At 37.4% G+C, this 27,470-nt stretch overlaps 1 protein-coding gene across 2 annotated transcripts in view; it reads left to right on the top strand.

Annotated features, from left to right (window-relative positions):
* Positions 1–27,470, top strand: part of PCCA (propionyl-CoA carboxylase subunit alpha) — a 286,917-nt gene that overhangs the window by 36,780 nt on the left and 222,667 nt on the right. For both annotated transcript variants that reach the window (XM_048072682.2, XM_066986247.1), the window contains exons 5-6: positions 8,154–8,267; positions 9,787–9,840. In XM_048072682.2, the coding sequence (XP_047928639.2) occupies positions 8,154–8,267; positions 9,787–9,840 (168 nt within the window). The remainder of the gene's footprint in view (positions 1–8,153; positions 8,268–9,786; positions 9,841–27,470) is intronic.

The following is a 27,470-nucleotide window of genomic DNA, read 5'->3' as shown; positions in this document are numbered from 1 at the left end:
CAGGTAATTTGCTCAATTCTTGTAATATGTGAGGAGAGTCTTATTAAATAAACCTGTTTACTAAAACATCTTTCCAAACAGTTTATCTATGCTCTGAAGTAAAATTCTTCTGTTTCTCCTGCAGACTTGCCTTTGGTAACATACTCCATAGCCGAAATAGTTCGCAGAGGTATGCGTGCAGTTGCTAGTCTGCAGACAAGTTTATTCACAGCACTGCATAAACAAGTAAGGGTGGTTCTGAGTAGCTGTGTTCCCTCTAACCCTTACTTGGCTGAAGAAAGTTGGTAATTACAACACCCTATGAAAAGGAGCTATGACTAGGAGGAGATGAGGGGAATGCCTTTCCCTCAAGTCTGAGCAGTTTTTCTATCGATGCAATGAGTTGGAGTTGAAGAATGGGACATTGTTTTTTTCCTTCTCCTGCTTCCTCTTCCTCTATTAATCTTTCAGTTCATCCAAAGGTAATTAAGTAAACAGATAACAATTGATTTACCTCTTTTTACTTCTACTTTTTCAGTTATTCTACCAAAATAAAATTGTTTGTTCCTAGTTGGTGTTGACTAAAACATGTGGGAGCTGTGATATGAACCAACTACTTCATTTTGCTAAAATTTTAAAAGCCAACTAATTACTGTTACAGACTACTTAAAATAAAAACGTGCTAGTCTACCACAGTTGGCTTCTAGAGCATTAAGCATAATTTCCTCAAAAAGAAAGCTTCTTGAAAAGAAGTTAAGCAGTCTTTCATTTATGCTTGTTGGTTATATGCAGATAGACTTGATGGGCAAAAGTGTACTTGTTTTCAGAAAATTGAATTCTTCTGAATAGAAGTCTGTAAGGATGAGCTTTCCTAGAAAAGTTCCAGAATACACTATAGAGAGAAACACCATATCTTCAATTTTCAAGGTCTGGAGAAAAAACAACCACAAAACCACCTTGTTTTAATCAACCTAATTATATCGTCTTACCACTACCTTCAGCTACTGAGGTCTGGCTAAACTTCAGTTCTATGGTCTTAAGGTTATACAAGGCACACTAAATTACTAGTTCCTAGTCTTAATCCTTTCTGGAGGGTATAACACCAGAACCGTTTGCAGTAAAATTCTTACGGAGAAGCCTTCTTTCCCATCAAGATTTCAAGATTATTTTTGTTTTTTTCTAATGTTACAAAATTCGTGTTCATAAGTGAGACTATGAACAGATGAGAATCTTTTTGTGTGTTGAAAAGTGCATGCACTCAGTCTTTAACTAGAAATGCAACATTTTTTGCCTGGTTGGTGTCCCTTCTTCTAAAGGATGGTTGAATTCAACCTGGATCCATCCACTTTAATCTTAGTTGAGATCTGTGGATTTCTGAAGCCACTACTTAGTGAAGCTATTGCTGCTTCCAAGTTTGGAGTGGTTGGAAAACTGAGTGCTAACTAATGTTTTGTATCTTGGCTACTGACTGCTAGCCCAGGGTCTGATCCTGTAGATGCTAATGGATAGACTGTTTTGAGAGTTGTTGTAGTCTTGGAGGGCACTTTTAAGTAAATATTCCTCATTAACCCAAATGCTTGAAATCTGTCGAAGAATGACTTCATCTTAATGTCACATAGCTGTATCTGTGGGCCATCAATAAAAAAAAAAAAATAAAAACGAAACAAAGCAGGTATTTAAATAAGCTTGCAGGAAAATCTACTTATTCTGACTATAGGTTGTCTTGTTTACTTGCATAATTTTTTGTTTAGGTTTTTGAAATGCTGAGTTAAAATAAATGTGGAAAATATGTGATATTTATGCTATTTATGGCTTTCACAGTTCTGCTTTTCATGCAGTTTAGAAATGTTTCCGTTATTTCACGTTAGGGTTAAATGCCATAATCGTGTGGCAGTATTTCTTTTCAGACAGCACTTCAAGGACTGTATGAATACTGCACACTTGCTATGTGCACAGATTTGTTGTATTCTTGGTGTGTATTTTAGCGTGAAGCTGTTAAGAACACTTAGGTCTGAAAGTTGTGCATTTTTGGCAAAGCAGTGAATTTGAACTTTTTTTGAGTGTGAGGTTATTTTTTTTAAGTTGACTGTTCAGTACCACAAGCTTTTTGTTCTATTTTGTCTCTCTCTCTTGGCACTGGTGCTGGCGAGATTTGAGATTTTTGTTTTTTTAGTTACCCTTACAAAGGATTTACTCATTAGCCCTATTTTATGGATTGAACTAATTGTGGTTCATCTTGCTGAGTGGTATTATGCAGTTTGGGTCAATTAAGTGAATGTACTTAACACCAACCGATGTTGTTGCAATGTATAATATTGATTAGAGCTATAAAAGAACAAGGACTTGTTTGATTAGATTTCTTTGTCTAAACAATGCTTGAGATCTTATCTAGTGTACCAAACAGAAGTGTTCCCTTCGTTGTTTTTTTAAATGTTTCTTTGGTTTGATTAACACTACATATATGTAGATATAACAGTTTCCTTGTCTATAAATTGTGGAACTACAGAACTGGGGAAAGTGCACCTTCCAACTCAATAAAACTGTCTCTGCTGTATGAATATCAACTTGTATTGAGACCTAGGGATGAATAGTGTGACCTACTCTGAAAAACTGGGACACCAGGGAATCCCAGACATCTCCCTCCTTAGAGATGGAGGAGTGGGGGGAGTGTGTGTGTGTGTGTGTGTATGTGTTAATTAGGCATTTACACTGAAGTAAATGGCATCTGTCACACGATAAACATCAGAAACTGCTGAAGTGTATAAAATCATCTGTGAAAACTGTGCAGGTGATATTAAGCACTTTGTTAGGAAACACATGTAGATATCTTTGTTCCTCCACTGGCTCACATGACAATCAGCCTTTACTTTTTGCAATTAATAGATGAGAATCAATATAAAGCAAATTAGAGGGGAGAGCACTTTTGTCATGTCATGAATCAGATCCATAAGAAAGTAACAAACTCTGGAGTCAGTGAATAATTAAAAATGCTAGGGATCTGTGAATTATTCTGGTGTCTGTCATTACCTTAGAGATTGCATATGCACTGGAAATATTTTTTTCAGTGCTTTGTGTTAGCATCATGGTGTTCATACATGTGGGCTCTTTTTTTCTGTTTACATACCAGAAACCCTTTTTGTTTAATGTGGGTGGCATGCATATGTGACTTACATATAATACAAATTTCAACTGGCAATCTGCAGCACCTGTATGACACAGGAGAAGGTTGCTTTGATCCTGCTGCACTAAACAACATCTCTAGAAGTACTAGGTGTATTTTAGCTACTAAGTTTGTTTTGGATTTCTCTAAATGATTATTTGAGATACAGGCTTCATTAGGAGGATAATTCACTGGATTCAGACTATGGCTGGGCAAGAGAGCATGCTGCTGTCAGGTGGGTGCCACTCTCCAGGGTAAAGGAGTCCCAACATAGTTTCAGTAACCTGGGTACTTACCAGCTGTAGTTCACAGAATCACCTAGGTTGGAAGAGACCTCCAAGATCACCTAGTCCGCCCTCTGACCTAACACTAACAAGTCCTACACTAAACCATATCACTAAGCTTTACATCAAAACGTCTTTTAAAGATCCCCAGGGATGGTAACTCAACCACTTCCCTGGGCAGCCCATTCCAGTGCCTAACAACCCTTTCAGTAAAGAAGTTCTTCCTAACATCCAACCTAAACCTCCCCTGGCACAACTTTAGCCCATTCCCCCTCGTCCTGTCACCAGGCACATGGGAGAATAGAACAATTCCTACCTCGCTACAGCCTCCTTTAAGGTGCCTATAGAGAGCGATAAGGTTGCCCCTGAGCCTCCTCATCTCCAAACTGAACAACCCCAGCTCCCTCAGCTGCTCCTCGTAAGACTTGTTCTCCAGACCCCTCACCAGCTTTGCCCTTCTCTGGACTCTCTCGAGCACCTCCATGTCCTTCTTGTAGCAAGGGGCCCAAAACTGAACACAGTACTCGAGGTGCGGCCTCACCAGAACCAGAGTTCAGTGCAGTCCTTCTAAATTGTCTCCTGCAAACTGGATATTGGGTATTACTGGATATAAACATGACAGAATTTTGGGTTCTGGGACTATTTATTTCTTAGGATATGATACCAAAACCTGAGTGCAGGCACAATAGCTGACTTGTAAATCCGGCTGAAATACCGAAACACAATGTACAGAAATGATCTCCGAAATAGTCACTGCCACTGTTACTACCCCACGTTGTACTTACCACCCTGAGAGCTGCTGTGGCCTGGAACGGCGCTTGGAACCAACCCTGGACAAAAATGGCTGGATAATCACCCCTGGTGGACTCCTCTCTTTAGGTGCCTATTTGCTGGAAACACGGTGAACAAACACAAAGCTGTTTCTGTGTAAAAATCTAGCAGGATTAGTAGTTCAGATGCCTTGCCGTGAAGGTGGTTCCTGTACCTGAGCTAGTCTGGGAAACGAGTGGCCATTTCTGTGCAGTTTGCTTCTGAATTACTAAGAGTGTTGGACTTGAGCTAATTCTTGGGTCTGTGCGGTCGTGAAGAATTGTGTGCATTAAAGGCACTGTGGTATTTCAAATTGTGTCCTGTTGTCTTTGTTCAGCTGTGTGTTGATAAACCCTTACCTAAAAATAGTTACGCTGTTTAAGAGTATTCATCCTAATAAATACTCTTGAACTCCTTGTTAAATTAGGAGTATTATTTGTAGAATATTTTAATAGATTACAGGATGAGGAGCCTGTAATGGGATGGTTAGGTGTTCATTACAGATTTGAGTTAAGGATCCCAGAGGTGTAAGAAACCTGTGCAGGGATTCAGATGACTAAACTTAGTCTTTAGTTTTCGAATTAAATGGAGGCTGTGCAAAATGATGGGTCAGTGGATGTAGTAAACCTCCTTTCATATTTCTGTCATTACTACAGAGTAAGTAGTCCTTATGAAATACATCTCAAATACACAACTTCTACAGAAATTAAACCACTTTATGCAAGTAAGTCATAACTTTTTTTTTTGTATTCTGTAATGTAACAGGTCCTTACAGTTGCTTGAAATGTATCTTTTGAGGCACAGGTAGCCCAATATGATGAAAATTTACAGTGTAAACCATTTAGCACTTTCCAGTTTGTCTGCTTTTCCACCCTTTGTTGTTATCCGTTCATGCTTGAGATTGCAGGGTCAATTCTAGTATTTATGAAGGGATTGTGTTTCTTCTGAAACCTCCTGAGACTTGCTTCTTTGTTTTGTTGACATTGTTTTTCTAAACTAAAACAGAAAAGGGAAAAATTACTCTCCTGAAATGTTAGCTGTGGTAAGCTAGGGACAAGTTCTGAATACTTAGGGTTGTGTGATTTAAGCCAATCCTTGAATTTGAAAACAAATATATTTATTTGAAATTTGTAATGCTTGAAGAAGGGAAGTTGCTGGATTCTTTGGGCTGTCTAGAAATACTGCATTATGATAAGTTAGCTTCTGCAGAGAAGAGAATTATGGTGTGAATTATGTGCCACCTGGCAGAAAGCTGAAAGATTCAGCTCTCATTTAGATTCAAATGATGGCTTTTGTAATGTTTACCTGCTATTATGGCTGGTTAGTGTATTTACATTTCTACGTGTTATGCTGTAAGTTCTGTAGTGTATTTAAGTTATGATATTTGTATGATATTTTATTCTTCATGAACCACAGTGCATTGTAAAAGAAATAAAGTGTGTTTAAAAATGGGAATTGTGGTAAAGAGGTGACATCCACTAAGAAATGCATTTCTGTCTCTGGATTATATGTGGACTGGTTTAATTGTATTTATAATAAGTCAATACGGAAAGATCCACAGAATTACTGTCATTGGAACATGAAAAGCTGGAGGTTTTGAGCTAATGGGGAGAAATGAAGGTTTCTTTCTTGTCTTAAATTTGCTTCCTGCTCTGGCAGCGTATCAGATAAAGTGACTGCTACAATTCTGTTGTTTTGTTATATCTGTGTGTGTTGTATATTAGGGTGCATGCAAGGCTGATCTGACAGTGAGCTTGAGAAGGCACTAGGAACTTGCAGTAATGGACATGAAGAGAAATGGATTTGCCAGATTAAAGGGGAATGTGGGAAAGGAAGTGTGAGAAATGCAAAGAGTTGAAGTAACAAAACACGTGAGAAGGGGAAGAAAATTGTGGAGGAAAAGTGCACAAGACTGTTCAGAGTAAATCTAAAAAAAAACAATGACTGTAAAATGTCTTTTATGACTACTTTTGGTGCTAGTAGAACTGTTGGTCTCTGTGAGAAGTGTGTGGATGTGGGACTTTCCTCTTCATGCTTAAAAATAACTGTCTTAATTTTAGTCCGTTACGTAAGGAAGCTTTTGGTTGTATAAAACATGTATGCTTCAGCTTGAATAATTTCATCTAGACACGTAGAACATGTTGGAAATCAGAACAGCAACTTTAAACATATGAATCAATCATGTAAATAAGGGTATCCAAGGGCCATGCTGTTACTTAATGCTCCAGGAAGGATAATTTGCCAAGGTGTTCTTACTATAAAGCATTAAAATCCTGCAGCACGATTGTCTGTGCTAGTGCTTAGGGCTTTTGGTATTGCTTTGTTTATAATGTGAGGCTAATGCTGTAATGATAAAATAAAATCACTGCCACGTGAAAGAAGGAATAACTATTCAAATGTGAAGTATGTGGTGATTCCAGGAGGGTGTGTGCACTCCGAGCTTCTGAACTGGCTGTGTATTTGGGCATCTGTTTAAAAGATGCTCCCAGAAGAGAACTTAATGTTCTTCCTGGTGTTTGGATTAACTTTTTGAGAAGTATACAAAAAGTTGGTGAAAATAACGATAAAAGGTGAACGCTTACAAGTGACTCCCTGTGCTTGTTAGATGTGTTTGTTATACACTACCTGAATATTTATTTCTCATTTTACTATTCAGAATTGTTTGACTACTGATTGTCACTATTTCTAGATACAATTTTTTTTCTTTTCATGTTTTGTTCTGAATGAGCTAAGTGTGTAGGAACTACAGTATTTCCAACCTTAGCATGTTATACTAATAATCTTCATGCCACTTGCAAATAAAATTCCTGTTTATAAACTAAAACTATTTTAAACTTCATATACGTTAAGATTCACTTTATAAATCAGCATCCTTTTAAATATGTTCTGTATAGCATGCTGAAGATGATATAAAGTCTTTCATAAAAATAAGTTTTAAAATTGGTAAGCATTGAAATGTCAAGCTGTATAGTGACAAGTCTTATTAACTCATACTTACAATAAAATCTTACACAGTTTAAACAATGGCATGCTTCCCTTAAATACATGCTGGAAGGGAGCTTACAAAAGGAAAGCAAAATGGGAAACTTTTTTTTTGTTTCTTGGGTCTGTGTGTATCTTAATTTGTTTGGAAACATATAGGTAAAAGAATTCTGAACTCGGAAAACAAGTTGAAGAGCAATCTAACTGAAGTTTTGTAACTTTTATTCCCTGAGTGTGTGAATGAGTTCTCATTTCTTCAACCCTAGCTATTTTATTATTCCTGGTAAAAATATTTATTGCTCTTGTATAGCTTAGAATTGTCTGAAAAAATGTTTGACAAAAGCATATAAATGAGGATACAATAGATCAGGAATCAAACATGAGCCTGCTTAAATAATTCTCAAGATTTTCTGGTTCACGTGTAGTGATATTGAACTCTTTAGTCATAGGCTTTAATTTGTGCATGGTGCTGACCTGATGCTGTGCAGGGACACTCACTGCATCCCTTCATTCAATTCACTCTAATTATCCCCAACTTCCTGGGGAGCCTGCTTAGAACTGGTCATGAATGTTTGTTATTAAGTATTAAGATATTAGACTACCCTGGTTACATGTAACAAAGTAGTTTTTAGACTGCATTTACATATAGATGATAAGTATAGGAAGCTGGAATTGTATTTGTCATGATTTTATTTAACCAAATTCAAAATAATATACTGGAATAAAACATTTGACAGTGACTTAAGGTTGGAGTTAAATGAAATTTAATATTATTGTGTGAGTTCTTGTATGTCAATGTTGGCAATTTCAGTGTGTATTCTAGAGTGGTTATGGTATGTAAATCATCCTTGAAACAATCAGATTTGTGTGCATATTTCAGGATGATGGTAATTATTTTTGCTGGGAGCATCTGTTAATGCGGAATATTCCCTCTTCAGGTTCACGTGAAAATGGCGGACGAAGCTGTCTGTGTTGGCCCAGCTCCCACCAGCAAAAGCTACCTCAACATGGATGCCATCATGGAAGTCATTAAGAAAACCAGGGCCCAAGCTGTGAGTCTGAATGAGTCTATCTGCTGCAGCTGTTTCATATATAGAAAGCAGAAAAGCCAGAGTTTGTATTTTTTTTAAAGGTGTGTGGGGGGGGAAGTGATTGAATATGCTATTCCAGTTAGTTCATGTCACATGAGTTAAATGTGTCCGAAATCGCTACTGGAAATCAAAGGCTTTGTAGCATCTGGCAGCACTGGTCGCTGATCCTGCAGGTGGCTGCTGGATTCAGCTTTCACACCAGGGAGCAGCTTCAGTTCATTTCCAAATTTGCTAGGGGAAAAAAAAAAAAATCCCAATTAGTTTTGAGCGCTAACCCTTTATATGCCATAATGGCTTTTTGAATGTTTTACAAGTGTGTCCAAAAAAAGGCTCCTTCTTAAACTTAGTTTGAATCAGTTTTTGACTTGTATACACATTGTATATACACATTGTACTTACAAGAAGGTGCATTCTGTAATTACTTGTTTAAGGATGTTTACAAAATGTACTTCAGCCCTTATTTATACGTGTAAAGCTATTCTGCCTTTCTCCCTCCAAACTGGCCAGAGATTCAAAGCTCACCAGGGATCAGTTGGAAAAACTAACATGTAGTCATGTTCACATGTCTAGTGTTCTCTTTGTTCTGACAATGAAACAAATGTATTATTCGGAGCTACTGTAGACAACATTTTTAAAGTAAAATTTGATGGATGTATTTGAGCAACACTAATTACAATCCTGATCCAAACCATTTCAGGGTAATTCATTTCAAAGGAGATGCTTAGTATGGTGCTTTTAGGGGCCCAAAACTTCCCTATAAAGAAAATGACTCCTATTTCCTTCCCTCAGAATTTCTGAAAGTAGATTGCAGTTGCTTATGCTCCTCAAAAGAGAGTGGTAAAATGGCTTGTACTTTGTCTGCTGGAGTATATCGGATGAAGAAGCTTATGAGTTGCAAAAAGAAAACCTTTCCACCACACTCATCTCAAGTAATTATACAGGGTTTATAGTGGGGTGTGAATAGCAAACTGGGCATATAAGGATGCATCACTTTACTAATGAGACAGTAAATGCTATTCTCCAGCAAGGGTCGCTAGAGGTTGGAGGCTCATGATTGTGGACCTTAGGAGTGCTGTTGTGATCAGAGCTAAGTATTTTGGGGTGAAGAGTGCTTCACAGTGGTTATTGAGAAGAGTGTGGATGAGTATGTATGTAGAAGTCTGCACTGATGTAAATGTTGCAAAATGGAGTTAAAAAGAGCAAAAGAACAAAGCGAGCATGTCTGTCTCTGCAAACAGCACCTTTCTCTTGTAGTCAAATAAGGAATGCTTGTTTCAGAAAATTAAGTTCAACCAGTGAATTTTTACAGCTTGACTTAGGACAGCTAAATCAGTGTGTTATGACAGCTTCTTAAGTTATTCAACTAATTTAAATGCTTGCTGGTCTGTTTCACCTTCCCTAGTATCTAAAATGTGTTAGCAAATTTGGTGTCTGGCTCCAGAAGTCAATCAACTTGAACTTCTTTGTTTTATTTTTAAAGGTACACCCAGGATACGGATTTCTTTCAGAAAACAAAGAATTTGCTAGACGTTTGGTAAGTTGTTTTCGTTTGCTTGGCTGCAAAGTATGCACTGGGTGGTATATATTCATTTCAAGCCATCTGAGGAATCAAGATACCAATTCAAGGCAGATTTCAAGGGTATTTTAAGGGTGTACTTGCAGTCTGTATTTTCTTTTGGGGAAAGGGGAGGTGCCTGTTTGTAAGAGCTATACTAAGGACATAGGAACCTCTCAGCGTTCTCACTTGTGCTTGTACTGTTTGTGGCTGCTCTGTAAAACTGGGTCACTGAAATGATCTAAGTTAAAAGTATCTGTTTTTAAGTGATCATTTTGGTGACTCATAGCACAGCTGGTGAACAGCTGTATCAGCAGCCCTGAAAAGGTGCTGAACTGCACTTTCAGGATGGAAATAGAAAGCTGTTTAAAAACTGGCTTCTGCTGGAAGTCATGTATTGTAGAACCGCATCCTCTGAAAGGACCAAAAAGTGAGTCAAGAGGGTGGTGTTTTCACTTCACATCTGAATCTATAAAAATTCTTTTTTGTAATCTCTTTACTTCAGTGGGGTTTTTATGTATCACAGAAACTGATACATGCCATTTTTTACTGATTTCCTCTGAACCACATTCCCCATGAAATGCTGAAAAAATTTTAATTTGTTGTTGTTATTTTTTTACAGGCAGTAAGAAAAATTTGTTACTGTTTTTAAGAGTAATTTCTACCTTTCTTTTTGGTTCAGGGTAGAAACAGACGAGGAATGTGCTTCTATAAAATTGTGCTTCTATAAAATCTTTTGTTCTTAACATTAATAGAATAGCTCTTGTTTCTGTATCTTCCCTTAGTATGTCCCTTTTGGCTCAAGTTCTAATTGTAGTATAGACTGTTACAATTTAGTGAGTTCTTTGGTGATAATACCACCCACTCACCAAGGAAAATATTTGGGAATGAAATCTGATTTTTATGCTTCTTAGTTGTCATGCTTTTTAAAAGCCCCCAAATAAAAACAAATGCAAGTTCTGTGTGATACTGAATGTGTCCTGCTGGTTGCTGAGTGGTGGTGGTATTCTGTTAAAGTTGAAAGGAATTCTAAACAGTTGGCACTTGCTGGGTTTTTACCAAAACTACATGAAAATAACATGCAAGAGATTGCCCTAGCTTAGCGGCTTTTTCTGTTCTGCTTCGTGTACCAGAGCCTCTTTTTAGAGGGAAGATTCCTGGATTAATTTATAACAAATTATGTTCCCACTGGATTGCACCAGCACGATAACTGGCTTTAGTTGGCAGTTCCTGTAAAAAAATAATTAATGAAACAGAAGTACTTGATCATGCTATTATGTGGTATATTTTGCTGCCAAACTTTGAAATTTGATAGTTATTACTCCAAACTGGGCATGCTTCCTAGTAATCTGGTTATTATTTGGTGATGTAAATTACAATATTGATGACATGACAATCTGGAACAATTTTTTTTGGAGGGATTAAGTAGAAATGAAGGAAGAACAAACATTCCTGTAGATCCCCTCCCCCTTCCTTCTCATCTTTTCACTCAAATGCTTTAATAGCGAATTCCTGAAATAACGTGGTCACTAGAAACATGTTCAATTTGGGTTGGTGCTACAGCCTCAAAATAGCTTCTAACTGAATTTCACAAACCTGGTGTGTTCCCTAAAAACAGAGTAAAACGAGTTCTGCTTTGCTTTCTCAAATGCAGTATTTTAAGTCTCAGTTAAGTCATAATATTGCTTCTGTTCATGTCAGAGGATCTAGAATATAAAACCCCTAGTGACAACTGGTGAAATGATCTGTCTTTTTATCACTGAGGACTACTACTTTTTTTTTTCTCCAGACAACCTGATTAATATATTTAGGAGGAAAGCTTGCCTGCTGTTTCTCTTCTTTATTAAAGCCCTGTAATAAATGTTACAAAACTGTTATGAAGTTGGCAAAGATGTGCTTTTGTTCTATTTTCGTGTTTTTCCCTACTCCTTTCTTTACACATATAGTATTTATTTTTTTGTGTGTGTGCTGAAAGTAGTGATATACTTGTGAAATCCAGGTTTATTTCTTGGTGCATATCTATAGTTTTTAAAACAAGACTACCTAGATTTGGAAACAGAAGTACACTAAATGTTTTAAACCTACCATTTTGTCTGTAAGAGTGGTAATGAGCTCAGAGCAAAGCTTTGTCTTCAATTAACGCACGGAGGGTCAGTTCACATGTAATCCTACTATGCGTGATTTGAACAAAGGCATGTCTTTTTGTTCATTATTATCTAAACGATTCGTGGAGTAAGTGGACAGCTTTAGACAGTCCCTGTAAAGAATTTGATACATTTAGAGTACTAAAAATTACCATTCTTTATTTTTCTTCTCTATACCCTTAATGTTGTTCTTTTTAGAATGGAGGAGAACACAAACATGTTTGGGATTTGAAGTAAATGATTTGTTGGCTCCAGAACAAATCTTCTAAAAGGTGATCTGGCATGTTGTTCATAGTGATCCAAGAAGAAAAGTTGGGGCATTCAATCACCTTTCCAGGTGTATATGTTGTGGTTGCTTTTGATAGCTTAAAGAAAAGGGATCCACTGCATTTATATCAAGGAAGTCAGTTAATAATTTTGTAAAACTGAAGGTTGTTTTCTTGCAGATAGCAATTTCAAAACAAAATTTCTTGAAAAACTTTTAAGGCTGGTATTTGAGATACACTAGTTATTATGTAGAAGAACAAATTGTGGTTCTGGGCAAGTGAATGTAGTTTCTTAGAATCTTAACTTCTAGTTTTAATTCAGAAATTTGAGCTATCCAACTTGGAGCTCTTGCAGTGCTCTAGAAGAATGATCTATACATTGAGGTCGTAAAGTCCAGTGCATAAGTTGTTGCTTGTAGTTTGTGTGCCAATATATCTGTATGTAAGCAGTTTTTTCCTTTGTGGAATAAGCACATCGTGTTCAATATTGACATAAATCTTAAGGTGCAGTCAATCTGTTGCCCACACTAGCAGTTTTTATTTTTAATCTTTTTTTTTTTTTGCCAAATGCTATGCAGAGCTGCAAGAACAGTTTGTTTCTTCACATTATTAAAAATTTGCTGATGACCTCTGTATTTAGGTTAGCTTGCTTAGTGTGTCCCATTACACAAAATTGATGCAGACCTCTCTGAGAAGCTCTAACAGTGCTATTGTCTGCAGCAGGCCTTTGAAATTTGGCAAGGGGAAAGCCTTGAGACTAAAGATGAGCCTTTTGGTTGGCCTGTTGTTGGAAGATACTCTTCTGAAATTGCCATTTTCTTTTCCTTGCAAATCTACAGAGCATCTGTTACAGTGGGGGGTGGGAGTGATGAGTCAAGCCTCTTCACATGCGTGTCAAATGCTTTAGGATTGGCCCATGGTCTCAGTGACTCTTTTTTTCTTCATTTTCTTCCTGAATAAAGAAGGAAATAGGGGAGAAGAGTGACAGAAAGTGAGTGTGAGACTGGGTTGTCCCAGTCATTCTTTCAGTTTGAACGCTTCTTCCTGTGGTCTAGTTAGTAGCAAGAAGAAGTCTTATTCTTGTAGTTGAAGTTATGCATGTTCTTGCTTTATGGCAATGGCTAGAAGCCCAAACCTTGATGCATGGTCACTCTGTACTTCCATTACTCATAATGGGATCAGCGTTCACCCTTTTATTTAAAAGAAAAACACAAATGAACTTCTTCCCTCTCTGCCATGGAAGTCCCTTCTGAAGTTATAGAGGGGAAGAAGGGTAGGAAAAAAAAGAAGATTAACACTATTTACTTGCAAAGTATAGTATGAAAAAATACCAGTTTGTGGGGTTTACATCTTCAATGTGTTTTGGTCACTTGTAGACATGTATATGATAAAATTCCTACTTCCACAGGTGGTGCATTGTGATATATTTTCTCCCAAAGCCCATGGAATTTGTGCATAAAATAGATCTATAAATGGTAAGAATTAAGGTTATAAGTTTAACCTTTAATCTGGAGTATTCTTCTTTTGAATGCAGCCTTGACAATGCTGTCCTGACATTCTGTTTCTTCAAGCAAAAAAATTCTAGTCCCCATGCTCTGCCAAAATACCCTCCTCTGCAGTGGTAGCCATACACATGGTGGGACAGAAGGATTCAATTTTGGAATAAGATATGGATCTTTTTGGAATACCTAATGCAACCTCTTTCTACAAGTCTTTTGTGTCTTTTTTGCAACTACTGTTGGGAAGAACTAAGGGGAGAACAAAGCAGCCAGTGCTATTTTTCTTTACCTTTGAAGCTAGATTAACATTCTTGGTGGAATTAAAACAACAACAAAAAAAATGTTGTCTGAAATAAATGGGCAAACAATACACGTAGAAGTGGTTAATCACATGTTTGTAAATGGCTGTATGCTTGAGATGGAAAAGGTAAAACAAAGAACAAAGTATATTCCTTTCTGTAAGGGGGTGCATGTCTGACCTGTAAGAAACTTTGTTTAGGTGGATCCGTAGCCCTACACAGAGCTAATTATGGGATTGTCACCTTTGAAAATGCTATCTGTTAGCGGCAGCAGTGTTTCCTTACAGTAGTTGTGTATGACTTCGTTATTTCTAAATAAAATTTGAAATTCCTTTATGATTCAGTGTATGTTAGATTTTTGGGTAGCATTTGGTGTGATCCACGTGCTGTTCCCACATGGGTTGCCAAATAGGAAGCCAGTACAAGTAAGTGGTTGGCATTTATTCTTTCTGACTTGAAAGGTGACAGTTGGGGGGGGGGGGGGAAGTAGATTTGGAAGCTTGGTATCAGGAATTGTCTCTGCTTATGGCAGGGATTACATCAAAGCTCAGGGCGGACAGAGCTGTTGATGAGGGGTTTCCTATTCTGTCCCGCCATGCAAAGTATATTGTTGCTGCTCAAGCAGCCTGTGGTGGCTTAAGGTGCTCTGATGGAGACTGCAGACCTTGCTTCTGCTGGGTGATAAACATTAGGCAATGTTTTTATTTAGGTGAACAGGTGATGTAGGTGCCCCCGGAAAGGTTCTGTCTCTGAGACTGTGACGTTGATGGGAGACTTCTTACTGTTCTGAGACGGAATGCTTCTGAATATTATTTAATATAATTGCATTTAATCCCAATTAAACGTTTTAATTTTTTGTAGAAATAATCTAATTACCTACAGGATCAGGTTGCGTGAAATCCACAGGAGGGACAAGTAGTGCAGCTATTAAATCACCTGCAGTGTTTGTCAGACATTATTAGCCCTCTGTTAGTGCATGTGAGCTAGAAAAATCACAGAATTACGGGATGGTTAAAGTTGGAAAGGACCTCTGGAGGTTATCTGCTCCGAACTCCTGCTCAGGCCGGGCCACCTAGAGCAGGCTGTCCAGGTGGCTTTTGAAGATTTCTAGGAGAGAATCTCCACAACCTCTCTGGACAAGCTCTGCCAGCGCTCTGTCAACTGGAAAGCAATGAAAATGCTTCGTGATGTTTAGAGGGAACCTCCTGTGTTCCAGTTTGTGCCCATTGACTGCTGTCCTGGCACGGGGACCAATGAAAAGAGCCTGTTCAGCTATCTGAACTATAAAAAAAAAAAAAAAAAAAAAATCCATTATTTCTTGATCTGTGGTATCAATTCTTGTGAGAATAGAATGTTCTTGCCCTTTTTCCACCTTCGTGGTTATTAGCAACTGTATGTCTATTTTTTCTTCATTGCAATAACATAATGCTATGTAATTTTCCTTTTATATAGGCAATATTGTTGGTTTCTACTTTCTGCCTTTTTCTGCTTTTGATTTGCAATGATACAGACAAGCTTGTCTGGTTGTCACAAGCTCCGTCCATTTTGATGTAATGTGATTTGTTAATTTGTCCTATTCTAGTATCATTGATGTAAGTTAGTATGGTAAACTTGAAAATGTCATGTGGGTCTGCTCCGTTTCTAAATTAGTGTTAAATGTCCAGTTGCTACTAGTGGAGTTGGATTAGACTTGAACAGTTAAGAGTTGATATGTCTTTTGAAATAAGAACTCCTGTTGTCTCGTGGATTTTACTTTTGTGATAAGGTAACCAGATACCTTTTTGTGGTAAGGTAATTCTAAGCATATGAAGCATCAGCTTCAGCCAAATTGGTGCTGTCTTATTAATAACCAGTTCTGTTTTCTGCCTGCATTTTTAAGAGCTAATTTATACTTTGACAACGGATGATCTATATTCAGTAGTCTTCAGTAGTAGTCTAGTTCAGTAGACTAAATCCTTAAGGTTTTTATGTAATTATATAACTGTATATACATATAGATTATTATATATATGTAATTACTAGAATATGCATATCAGGAAAATTAATTCTACTGCTAACTTTTTGGTATTGCTATGGAGTTGAAATATTATAGTGAAGCAATAACATGTGTGATAAATAGAACCATTTTCCATCTCCCAGGCCTGACTGCTGTTCTCTTCTATAGTTGAAAACCAGTTACAGCAAGTTAGAGACTAAAATCTGTCAACCGGAATTACTCTTTACGAGCCAAGAAGGGTGTTTGCCACATGGGCACCATGCTGTATTTTCATACACATATTGTTGTCAGTAGTGGTGTCTTACGTGAGAGGAGGCATATCAACATACAAAATGTCTTCTGTGCTAAAGCTATATTACTTTTGAGTCACAGGGGAAAAAAAAAATCTTGTTTTGTTTGTAGAAGTGTGTTTTAGCTTGAAGACACCTGTACGTTGCAGTAAGTGATGCTGTGTATTTGCTTTTTTCCTCTGCATTAGTGACTTTTTTTCTTCTGAGTCTTCATCCCTAATTTATACCTTCCTTTAGTTGGGTCTTGTGTTTTTGGAGTTTTAGGGGAGTAATATCTCCTGCTACCTGACAGTATTTTAGATTAAATTCTGATACACAACTCCTAATGAAACCAGGAGTGAGCTTCATGAGGGTTGATCATGACTGGCAACTATTTTTTTAAGGTGTTTGAGTGATTTCTATGTCAGCTGTTGAAACAGATGTTAACTGAAAGATGTTGAATGAAAACATGCTTCTGAAGATGGCCTATTATTCTGGACTAGACAGAATTTTTGGCGTGCTTTGCTCCATAGTATGTGTTTTGACTGTGATCTTATTTTAGGAAGTATTTTCTTGAAGTTAGTACTTTAAGTTCTAATATTCAATATGAATTTACCTTAGTTTTATGAAGTTAGAGTTTATTTTATGCTGCTGTTTGCTTCCTTTTAGATTGTTGCGTCTGTCCTGATTGTTTTCACAGGTTTTTATGTAACACTTGTACAGTATTTTTTATGTTGCCCTTAAGTTACATTGCATTTTGTTATGTAAAGCTTTCAAATATCCTGAATTGTTTCTACCACGACAGAGCAACCTGCTTGTTTGTTTAGAATGCCACAGGATCTACTTGGGGATTCACATGTTCTTTCAAAATTACTTTCTGGGCAGGAGGTTGTTGTCCAACCTCTCTGGGACCATTTTGTTTTTTTTTTTTTGTGGTGTGAGAACTGTTTCAGTTACCTCTCTATGGTGAGGGTATCACTGTTAATATGCCAGATGTATTTGGTTGCTGAAGGTGCGTTGAAACATGGGACAACTTCAGTTTTATTTTTTTATTGTTGTGTGAGTCCACCAGTTGCAGCAACGGTGGAAGCTGTAAAGTATGCAGAGCTATATGTAGGCATGTCAGGGTTGAATAAGGTTTCCCAGCATTAGAACTGGTTAACATTGCACTTTAACTTAGCCATTCAGGAGGGTAGGGACAGGTGACATTATAGTGGGGGCCTGCTACAGGCCACCTGATCAGGGAGACCAAGCAGGTGAGGCCCTCTATAGACAGATGGAAGCAGCCTCATGTTGACAAGCCCTGGCCCTCATGGGGGATTTCAACCACCCCAGTATCTGTTGGGGAGAAAGCAAAGAAAGGCATAGATGATCCAGGAGGTTCCTTTAATGCATTAATAATCCCAGGGTATAAATAATACCCCTGACACCCAGGGTATGGAGAAGGCTAAGGCACTCAATGACTTTCTTGCCTCAGTCTTCACCAGCAAGAGCTCTAGCCACGCAGCCCAAGCCCCAGAAGGCAAAGGCAGGGACTGGGAGAATGAAGAATTTCTCAGTGTAGGAGAAGATCAGCATTGAGACCACCTAAGGAACCTGAAGGTGTACAAGTCCGTGGGACCTGATGAGATGCATCTGAGGGTCCTGAGGGAAATGGCGGACATAGTTGCTGAGCCACTGTCCATGATATTTGAGAAGTTGTGGCAGTCCGATGGAGTTCCTGCTGACTGGAAGTGGGGAAACATAGTCCTCATTTTAAAAAGGGGGGAAAAAGGAAGACCTGGAGAACTACAGGCCAGTCTGACCCATTTCTGTGCTCAGCAACATCATGGAGCAGATACACTTGGAAAACCTACTAAGGCACACGGAAAATAAGCAGGTGACTGGTGACAGCCAGCATGGCTTCGCTAAGGGCAGATTGTACCTAACAAACCTGGTGGCCTTCTACAACGGGGTTGCAGTGTTGGTTTGTAGCGGAAGAGCAACTGACATCTACCTGGATTTATGCAAAACATTTGACACTGTCCCCCATGATATCCTTGTCTCCAAATTGGAGAGACATGGATTTGACAGATGGACCACTCGATGGGTAAGGAATTGGCTGGATGGTCACGCTCAGAATTGTGGTTAACAGCTCGATGTCCAAGTGGAGATCAGCAACAAGTGAAAAATTAAAAAAAAAAAAAAATAAAAAAAAATAAGCGTGATGGCTCTTTAACCTGTTTATAGCTGAGTCACAACACTATTTAACAGAAACCTTACCAAGAGTGATTTAAGTACTTCATCTGTTTTTGAAAAATCAGTTTGGTGCTCCTGTGCTCCTTCTTCTTATAAGAAATGCTTCCCAAAACCGATACGCAACAGAACCATTTCATGAACATAGTTATTTATAGATGATTTGGTTAATTTCCTTGATTCCCCCAAACAAAGCAGGGGGAAATTTCTTTATATTGACCTCTTGAACAGTTTGAAACTTAGATTAAAAATAAAGTTAGATTGTACACATTTCTGATTAGGCATTTTTACATATTTGTCCATCTTGATTTTTACATCAGACTTGTGTAGGACGCATGCACCTGCTGAATAACATCTTCCTGTTTAGAGATAAGTTCTTTGTTGCTAAATTATGGCTTTCAGTACACACAGGGTTAAGTGAAAAGGTTGCAGTAATATCTAGTGAGCTTTCTCCTTTAATGTGCTCATTAGCAGTGGCAAGTCCAGGTTTTAGCACATGTCAGTAATTTACATTTCATTGCTGAGTGGCTGCCCTTGTTCAAGAGTTGTTTCTAAGCCTGATGAATATATTTGTATTGGGAATAAACTGAGTAGAAGAATTGAAAGCCAAATACCCTGCCAGGCTTTTCAATGGGTGCTGAAGTTTCCAGTGGGTCACTGATTAGTAATGCAAGGAGCAGCAGGAAAATGCAAAGATAATGTCTAGAAGGTTACTACAGGTAGGTAGGCTCTACCATCAAACCCCTTTTTCTTTGTACCTACCTTTACAGTCTTACAGTTATTCTCTTCAAAATTCTTCCCTCTTGGCAGGCGTTCTCTTAGTATGAGGATGTGGTGCATTAGATAGACATCCCAACCAGGTTACTTAATCATTCAGAGGTGGCACAGGAAAGTAATTGTTACTTGGGGACACCTAGAAACAAATGATCTTACAGGCTGTGTGGTTTCCTGCTATCAGATTATGATGATAGGGATCCCTGTAAATATTTGCTCTAGCCGTTTTTTCTTTCCTGTGCTTAGTCAGATACTGTCTTGTCTTGGTTTGAAGACGTGTGGTTAATAGCTATAATGGCAAATACATATGTTGGGATGCAGTAGCATTGTGTTTGGCTATTGAGATGCAAGACAAAGATTGGTAGCTTTTTTTTTTTGGGGGTGTGGTGGGGGGTGGAGGAGAGGAATGGGTGCTTTCATGTGGCAGCAGCTTAGTTTGGTAATAAAACCATATAATTATCTAAATATATTCTTGATGGAATGATATTCTTGCTATTTTCCAAGCAGCTCTGACTGTTTACAGAGCACTATGTGGAAGGTTATACTGTGAAATTCTGCTTTCCTTTGTAGAGAGTCCTGCATATATTTTCTGTCCAAGAGGATAGATATGGCTGAATTTACATATGTACGCAGACAACTAAGCATTTTTATTCCAGATGTCTGTTAGGATCATACTGACATGTTCTTCAGAACTCCAGCAAGAGAGTGCTGGTGCTTACTCTTTCCCACTCTCTTTCTAAGGTATTGTGAACGCTGTTTATATTCAAGCTACTTATTATACAGTTTGGGGATGGGGAATGCATTAAACATTTAGAATGGGGGAAAAACAGCAAAAGATATTCCAGAACGTTCTTGTGAATAAAACCTGCCAGTTCATTGTGTGAGCACTTGGGAACCCTTTTATTAGCCTATCTGAACATTAAGTAAATACATTTAAATGAGAATGTTTGTAGAAAACAGAATCATTTGAATATTTTTCACACGCTACAAATATTTCATAGCTGCCTTAGTCAAATTTGGAATTCCCATTCTTAATTTGCAAAACAGGCTGGGAAGAGTGATGCCTTTACCACTGTATTAATAGACAGAGGGAATCTGAAGTGGTAATTCAGAACCTCAATTGATCCAGTCATTTTGACTAGCCAAGAGCTAACAGTTTGAGCTAACAGTTGATAGCATACCTATAGATGTTGCTGAAAAGATACTTTTTCCATTTTGACTTACAGTCAGAAACTGAGGAATCTTATACTTTTTCCAGGTAAACTCGTCAGATATTTTTCCATGTGGTTAAGACTCTTCCCTGTTCTGTACTCAGAAAGCTGGAGACACTCACAGCTAGGCATGGGAAAGAGACGCTGAGACCAGCAGAAAAACAATCAAGAATCTGCCTGAGTGGAGCTTGCACAAGTATTTTATGCTTCAAACTTAGAACTGTTTCATTTTTCTCATTGTCAAAAATACTGGCTCTTGTCATAAAATACTGGCGGCCTCATGTCTTAGTGTTGGGCTGTGCTTCTGACTGGCTCACATAAGGAAGCGATGAAGAGTGCTTTCATTCAAAACACCGAACTAGTTAAGATTCCCTGTAGATCTGTTGATGGGAAGACTTTCCTACTCCAGAATAGGTCCTCTCCTGATCTACTTCCTGATGGTTAATTAAACAACTGGTGAGTACTGTGGGTGCTGTTGTCCTTGCCATCTAAGTACAGTTAAGCTGTACTCAGAGGCATTGCCTTCTGTATATACTTGTGTCTTGAAAGCAGGTGAACTGTTTGCTTTCAGGGACTTGTGGCTTTTTGGTGCTCTGATCCTTTTCTTGACTGATAAGAACTGTAGCTGGTGTCTACCAGGTGTGATGTGGTAAGAATGGTTTATAAGTGAATGCTAAGACAAAGCTGTTACTTACTGCACCAAAGGTAGCTTTGAGTCAGTTAATGATTCTTTAATCATTGGAGCAGGGTCTGACTTCGAATAAAATATGAAAGATGTTCCTACTAGTGTGTTTTTTTTTTTGTGGGGGAGGGAGTTGTTTTGTTCTTAATGTAAACTTCTAATCCATGGGGGCTTCCTGTGAAGTGAGAGGCAGACTCCTGTCATTCAAATTGTTGCAGTCCATAGCCATCCTCGTCTTTAAGGAGGATTTCTGGTGGCTGGCATCTAGTGAATTCAACACCTGTGCAGCCCATACTGCGATGTTCAAAGGATACTTCTCAAGTTGCTGAACTTAAGTAAAAAGTGTTGTGCCATATGTGGTACTTAAGGCATTAATCAAGTTTTTGACCAAAAAAAAAAAACAAACACAAAACACTAGTCTGGGAAGGCAGTGAGTATACATGAGCTTCTGCATCTTTTAAGAAACCAGAGAATCACTTCTATAATGGATACTGAAATATCTTTATTTCAGTGCATATTTTTATTCCTCTTGCAGAAAGAACATGTTATTTTTAAGGTGGTTCAGAACTGAAACAAGTGAATTTTGTCAGATGGCTACTGTTATTCATGGATTCTGTTTTAACAATCTAAATAAAGCACCCCTGTTATACAACTGTGACCTCTTTTGGGCAAATGACTCTCTTTCTGTGCAAGGGGTTACTCAAATACTGTGTAAGCTTTTGTACATACAAAAGCTGAAAGTATACTTTTGTATATGTAGAGCATACTTCTTAGCATGTCAGGGCTGCTCAGGAACCCAGTGTGTAAATTTACTTTTCGAAGGCATGCAAGAGGAGTGCTACTAAGTTGTGCTTCCATCTATCCCACCTGGAGGTGTTCAGCTGAGTTTAGAAACTTGGAAAGAGTAAGTTCTCTGCCTAGATTTTTGGGTAAGACATCTTGCTGGCAAGCTGTGCTTAACTTTATGGCATTAAATTCAAAGATTAAATTCAAAGCCATCTTACTAAAATAGCATCGTGCTGTCTTAAAGCAGATTACCCAAAAGATAGGAATGCTCAAATTAAGATCACTTTAATTTGGATTTCATGTATGTGTAGACACTGACACATTTTTCATTATGTAATTGCTTAATTGTTTCCATGGGACTCTTGCCTCACATAAGCCTGTGTTTCTTTTTGTTCACCCTTCAGTGTTTGGATTAAGACAATATTCAAGCCTTGCATTGGGCACACATTTTTAATTTAGCTGGATGCCTTTGTTCATTTCTAACATATGTGACATTTTCAGAAGTGTTAATGCGTTCCTTCTCTTAACATCTTGCTGTTCTTTGTCCTCTCCTGCACAGCTCATGTCCTGCTACTTTCTTACATGTTCACCTCTTTTTCTTGTCTGTCTACATTCAAGAATGTCTTGGCTGTTTCTTCTGGAAAGCCCAGAGGACTCAGGGAACAGGTGTCCTGATTTTCAGTTGCTTCCAACAATGAAGAGTGATTTTAGATGGTCCTGTGTCCATTGGGTGGAACATGGTTTTGTAGTACCTGCCAGCAAAACTCTCCAAAATTCCCTAGAAGGTTGTGCACACTGAGGTTTTCAGTGGCTTATAACTTTGTGAGAGTGGTAGAGGCATTAGTTATGACATAAGTATGGTTTCCATTCTGACTTCATAGTTCTTGATTCAAGTCCTCCAGATTCTGTATGAAAGACCTTTTCACCTCATGTTAAATAACAATTACAGTATTATAGCAATTCTTTCTCCTAATCTAGTTGTTTGAAAGATCTAACTTTTTGCAGATGCTTGGAGAAATTATTCTGCAAGAGATGGTTGGAGTAGGAGACCTGAGTCCAACAAGAGTTAGAATTTGACAAAAGTATATTCAGGTAACAGTGTCCTTATGTAGAGTAGATAGAAGGGCGCATTGACTTTTGATATCATACAAGCTAGCTGTGTTTCTTTACTATAATGTGTTATCATACACACTTTTTTGGTACAAGTAAAGTTATCTACAAGATTTTGTTATACTCCAGGTGTTAATATTAAGTTAGGTTGTCTGGTAGATTCTAGTTTTTTTTTCCCACAACTACTTTTTATTTAGCTATTTCAAACTATACAAAACACTTTTCTAGTCATTTCAGTGCTTGATAAATTCAGGGTTCATTGCCCCTGTACATTTTTCAAATTATTAGCTTCCTAATGCATACAGCTTTAATTTACCCCCTACTGATATCCTTAAATGGGTTTTCAAGAAATTTGAAAGTGGACTACTATAGTTGTATTTCAGTGTTGGTCCTGACTGACATAGAATTTCTTAAGTAGCCTCCACAATTAAAGTGATGGGAGGTTCAAACAGCTCCTACGGCAAGAAGCTAAAGATTCTCTTGAAAGGAGATTTGTGTTTGGTATCCTAGAGTGTTTTCACTCTGCTTATTTCTGGTGGCTTGCTTGTTGCTTTTGCAAGTGGTTTTCCTCTCAAATGTAGCTTAAATGTGTTAAGGGCAGTATTTGTTCTTCTGGTGTCAAATATTTAATAAAACTCTTGATTTTACTTAAAAAGGAAAAAAGAAAATTTGACGTCACACACATCACAGCACAAAAAAAAACCACTAAGGGACAGCTTAAAGAATTGAGTGTATATATATATTATACTTACGTAAGTGGTTTTATCACATATTTGCTTATCATGTTTTGAATATAGTTAAGGCTATTGTTTTAGCTCCAGGTGCTAGGAAACTATGGAATTATTTTTATTTGAATTGACCGTTTGAAATTTCATCGCAGCATAGAATTGAAGTAGTAAGGTTAAAGCATCTGCAGCATGTTCGCAGGTCAGCTGAAGTCTATACCATTTTCAGTCGTTTAGCCCTCTTCTGCCACATTTGTGTGGAAAAAGTATTGTTCATAAGGACTTCAACATCAGGCATTCTTCTTGTCTTGCAGTTAAAACCAACTGTTGTGTTCCCTTTTCCCTCTTTTGCCTGCTCTCTGCTTCTTGTCCAGTTTGACTCTAGGTTCTGACTACTGTATAATAAGCAGAAATATACAAATCCATTGTCATAGATTGTATTAAACTGACACTTGAAAATTTGTGGCCAGAATTTGATACCAGGTGAAGAAGAGTAGAAAAAGTGTTTTTGACAGTATATTAAATTTACACATTTTAGTTGTTCTAGAATGTCTATATTATCACTCAGTGTAAGACTGGTTTCTTACTAAATGTGTGACTCCTTACATGAAATATTTGTAATGCCAGCTATTTTCAGTGTCACATAAGTGGCATGTCAGTCTCGATACACAATATTATAAAAAATGCAGTTATTGCAACTACATCTAAAAAGTAAAAAAAAGAAAACAGCTTTTTCAAATGATAAAATATTTCCTTATAAGGAGTTTCTAGTATAATGTGCATTACATCATGTTCTGTTAGTGTGCAATAAAGTAATCTGATGATTGGATTCCATTGTAGGAACGATGAACCTTCCTAAAAATCTGTTCACAAAAGTTACTACAAGGATAAGTTAGAGGAGTTGAAATGGAGATGGAATTTGGCAAAAGAAAAAGCTAGATGAGGATTAGATTTTGTCATGGATAAATTAAGCTTTGTAGTCCATGATTGTGTGATCGTTGAATGCTATTGCTGAAATGAGTGAAGTAAAATAATGTTGCTATTAGGAGTTAAGCTTAATTGTTGAGATTTCTCTGGTTGTTTAGTCTCTATCTGATTGTAAGACATGTTTTGATGTCTTTGTCTTATTTCCATAATGAGGAGATAACAGTAAGAGGCTGAAACTAGCTATGGCATGACGATTAGTTTCATGTGCACATTGGACCATATTTGGAAGATTACAGTTGAAGCCACAGGTATCATAGTTAATGTAGTAACTTTATGTTAAGTATGTAGAAACTGAGGCTGTGCAATTGCAAACTATACAAAAACCTGAACCTGAGTCTTAAAACTGTTACCAAGCACAGGGATCGTAACTGCTCATAATCCATCTCTAAAGTCATCTATAAATAATAGAAAATAACTGAGATTTTCTTTGGTAGGCTGGAAAGGAATTGTTTTTAGGAATTAAATAGTTGGTATGTCTTGTGGGTTTCTTCTTTTTCTTTTCTGAATTGCATACTCTAAAGGAATTTAGCATTCAGCTACGTTATCTACATAACTATAGCCAATAATAGAGATACTTTCTTAAAACAAGAATGCAGTGTGATTTTAGAGGGGATAATGAAACTACTCAAATGCATCACGGTGACTTTAAGAAATAAAAATAAATAAATAAAATTGAGCTGTTTGTATTAACTGACTTTTCATTACTAAGGCAGCTGTACAAATGCTGGCATTTGTTGGAGAAGAGTGCTGTTTCTGTACAACAGATAACAGTCTTAATTCTACACAACCTATTTAATAATTAAACTGGCTATTAAAAAATGTGTGTGGAGATCCATATAATTCTCTGTGGATTATAAGGGTGTATCATAGCATGTACAAACGATATGTATCTAGACTAAGAGAAAAATGCTTAATATATTAAGCATTGACAAATTCTTTTTCTCCAGTAATTAAAACCATAGGTTCCAGATTTGTTGTGGCACAAACAAGCCTGAATTGCAGCTCCATATAAATGGTAAAACAGAAGCTGTCACTTCACCTGTGTTCAGAGTTTGTTCATGAAAAGGTGTGAGGGATAAATGAGTGAATTATCATCAGATGACAAAAGTGTGAAATACCCATAAAAATCTGTATGCTAACATAAACTGTTTAAAATATAGTACGATGTAAAAACAACTTGAGATATGTAGATTAAACAGTTCCAATTTTGTGAACAGCAAGAACTCTTACATGAACCATTCATACAACTGCAATGAAGAGACTGCTGTTTGTGTGATTATTGCTGTGCATGTTTTTAGATACAGTGCTGAAGAATAAATAGCAGTGAAAATGAAGTCCTGGAGTTGAACAAAAAATTTACTGGGAAGAGCGAAGATGGAAACACCTAGATTATAACATCAATCACATTTTTGTTATTGTTTAAATCTTAAATGTCACTCCATTTTTTTAATTTCAAGTGAGTGATAGTAGATGTTGCGGAGTACAGTAAATGTAATTATATTACAGTATCACTGGTGTCTGTTGACTTGCTCAGTATTAGAGCAGAATCCAAAGAACCTAATTACGTTTACTAAATCCCCATTGTGCTAGATGTCATACACATGTGTAATGAAAAGCTGGTTTATGACTTTTCCCCCTCCATCCAATTCTGTTTGCATCTGACATAAAATAGAATAAGCTAAAAGTAAATGGCATGTTATGTAGGAGGAAAGCCTGGGGGTCTAAGTGGGGAAATCTTAATCCCTGTATGGATGACACCTTCTCCCACCCCACAAAAAATAAAAACAACCAAAAAAAAACTCTACACTCACCATTCTCTTGAAAATTGAGAAATGCAAGCAGTTCGTATGGCTGGGCAAAGCAGCATTCAAAGATCTGGGCATTTTTCTCTCCTCTTTTAAGTTAGTGTCGTGCTCCTCCAATGGGAAGAGTTTTGTGCAGTCCTTTTATAGTATTTTCAGCAGAAGTCTTGTTTAAAATGTGAGCCAGAAAAGCCAAGAATTTTCTAACTTTAAATAGTTAAATATTTACAATGCAGTATAAGCTTAATGTAGCTTTTATTTTCTTTTCTTAAAGCATAAGCTCTTGATACTTAATACAAATCCAGGGCCCTGATCTTAAAGATTTTGATAATATCTGGACTGTTGTCCTTAAAATTAGAGGGCATAGTTTTCTGGGAAAGATTGACGATATTGGGCCCTGGTTTCTGTATTTTTGGAACTTCCCCTTCCTATACATAATATTTTTGAATTCTTTTGGAATACATTTATACTCAGAGTGGAAAAAGGTTATTTATTCCAGACATGAGTTAATGAATTCCTTATTTTTGTATTTCTTTTCTGTACTGAAAATCTTGGGAGCCAGGGTCGTTGTTTATTCTTCTAAAAAAAAAAAAAAAAGGTCCATTTTAAGCGCCAGCTCTAATTCATAAGCTAGTCTCTGTATGTGAGGGTGTTGAGTGTTTTCTGTCAGATTAGCTCATTTGTTGCATCGCCGGTATCTACAGCTCTCTTGCCAGTACTCATTTCACTTTGATTTTTGTTTTTGCCTTTTTTATTTTGCTGGAGAGGGATGACGAGGATGAATTTTATACACAGAGTCTATGCAATAAATACAGTCTTCAGCT

The sequence above is a fragment of the Anser cygnoides genome, chromosome 1 (genome assembly GCF_040182565.1).
Source record: "Anser cygnoides isolate HZ-2024a breed goose chromosome 1, Taihu_goose_T2T_genome, whole genome shotgun sequence".
NCBI classification, from domain to species: domain Eukaryota; kingdom Metazoa; phylum Chordata; class Aves; order Anseriformes; family Anatidae; genus Anser; species Anser cygnoides.
Note: the sequence above shows the minus strand (reverse complement) of the source record. Positions and strands in the feature narration are given on the sequence as shown.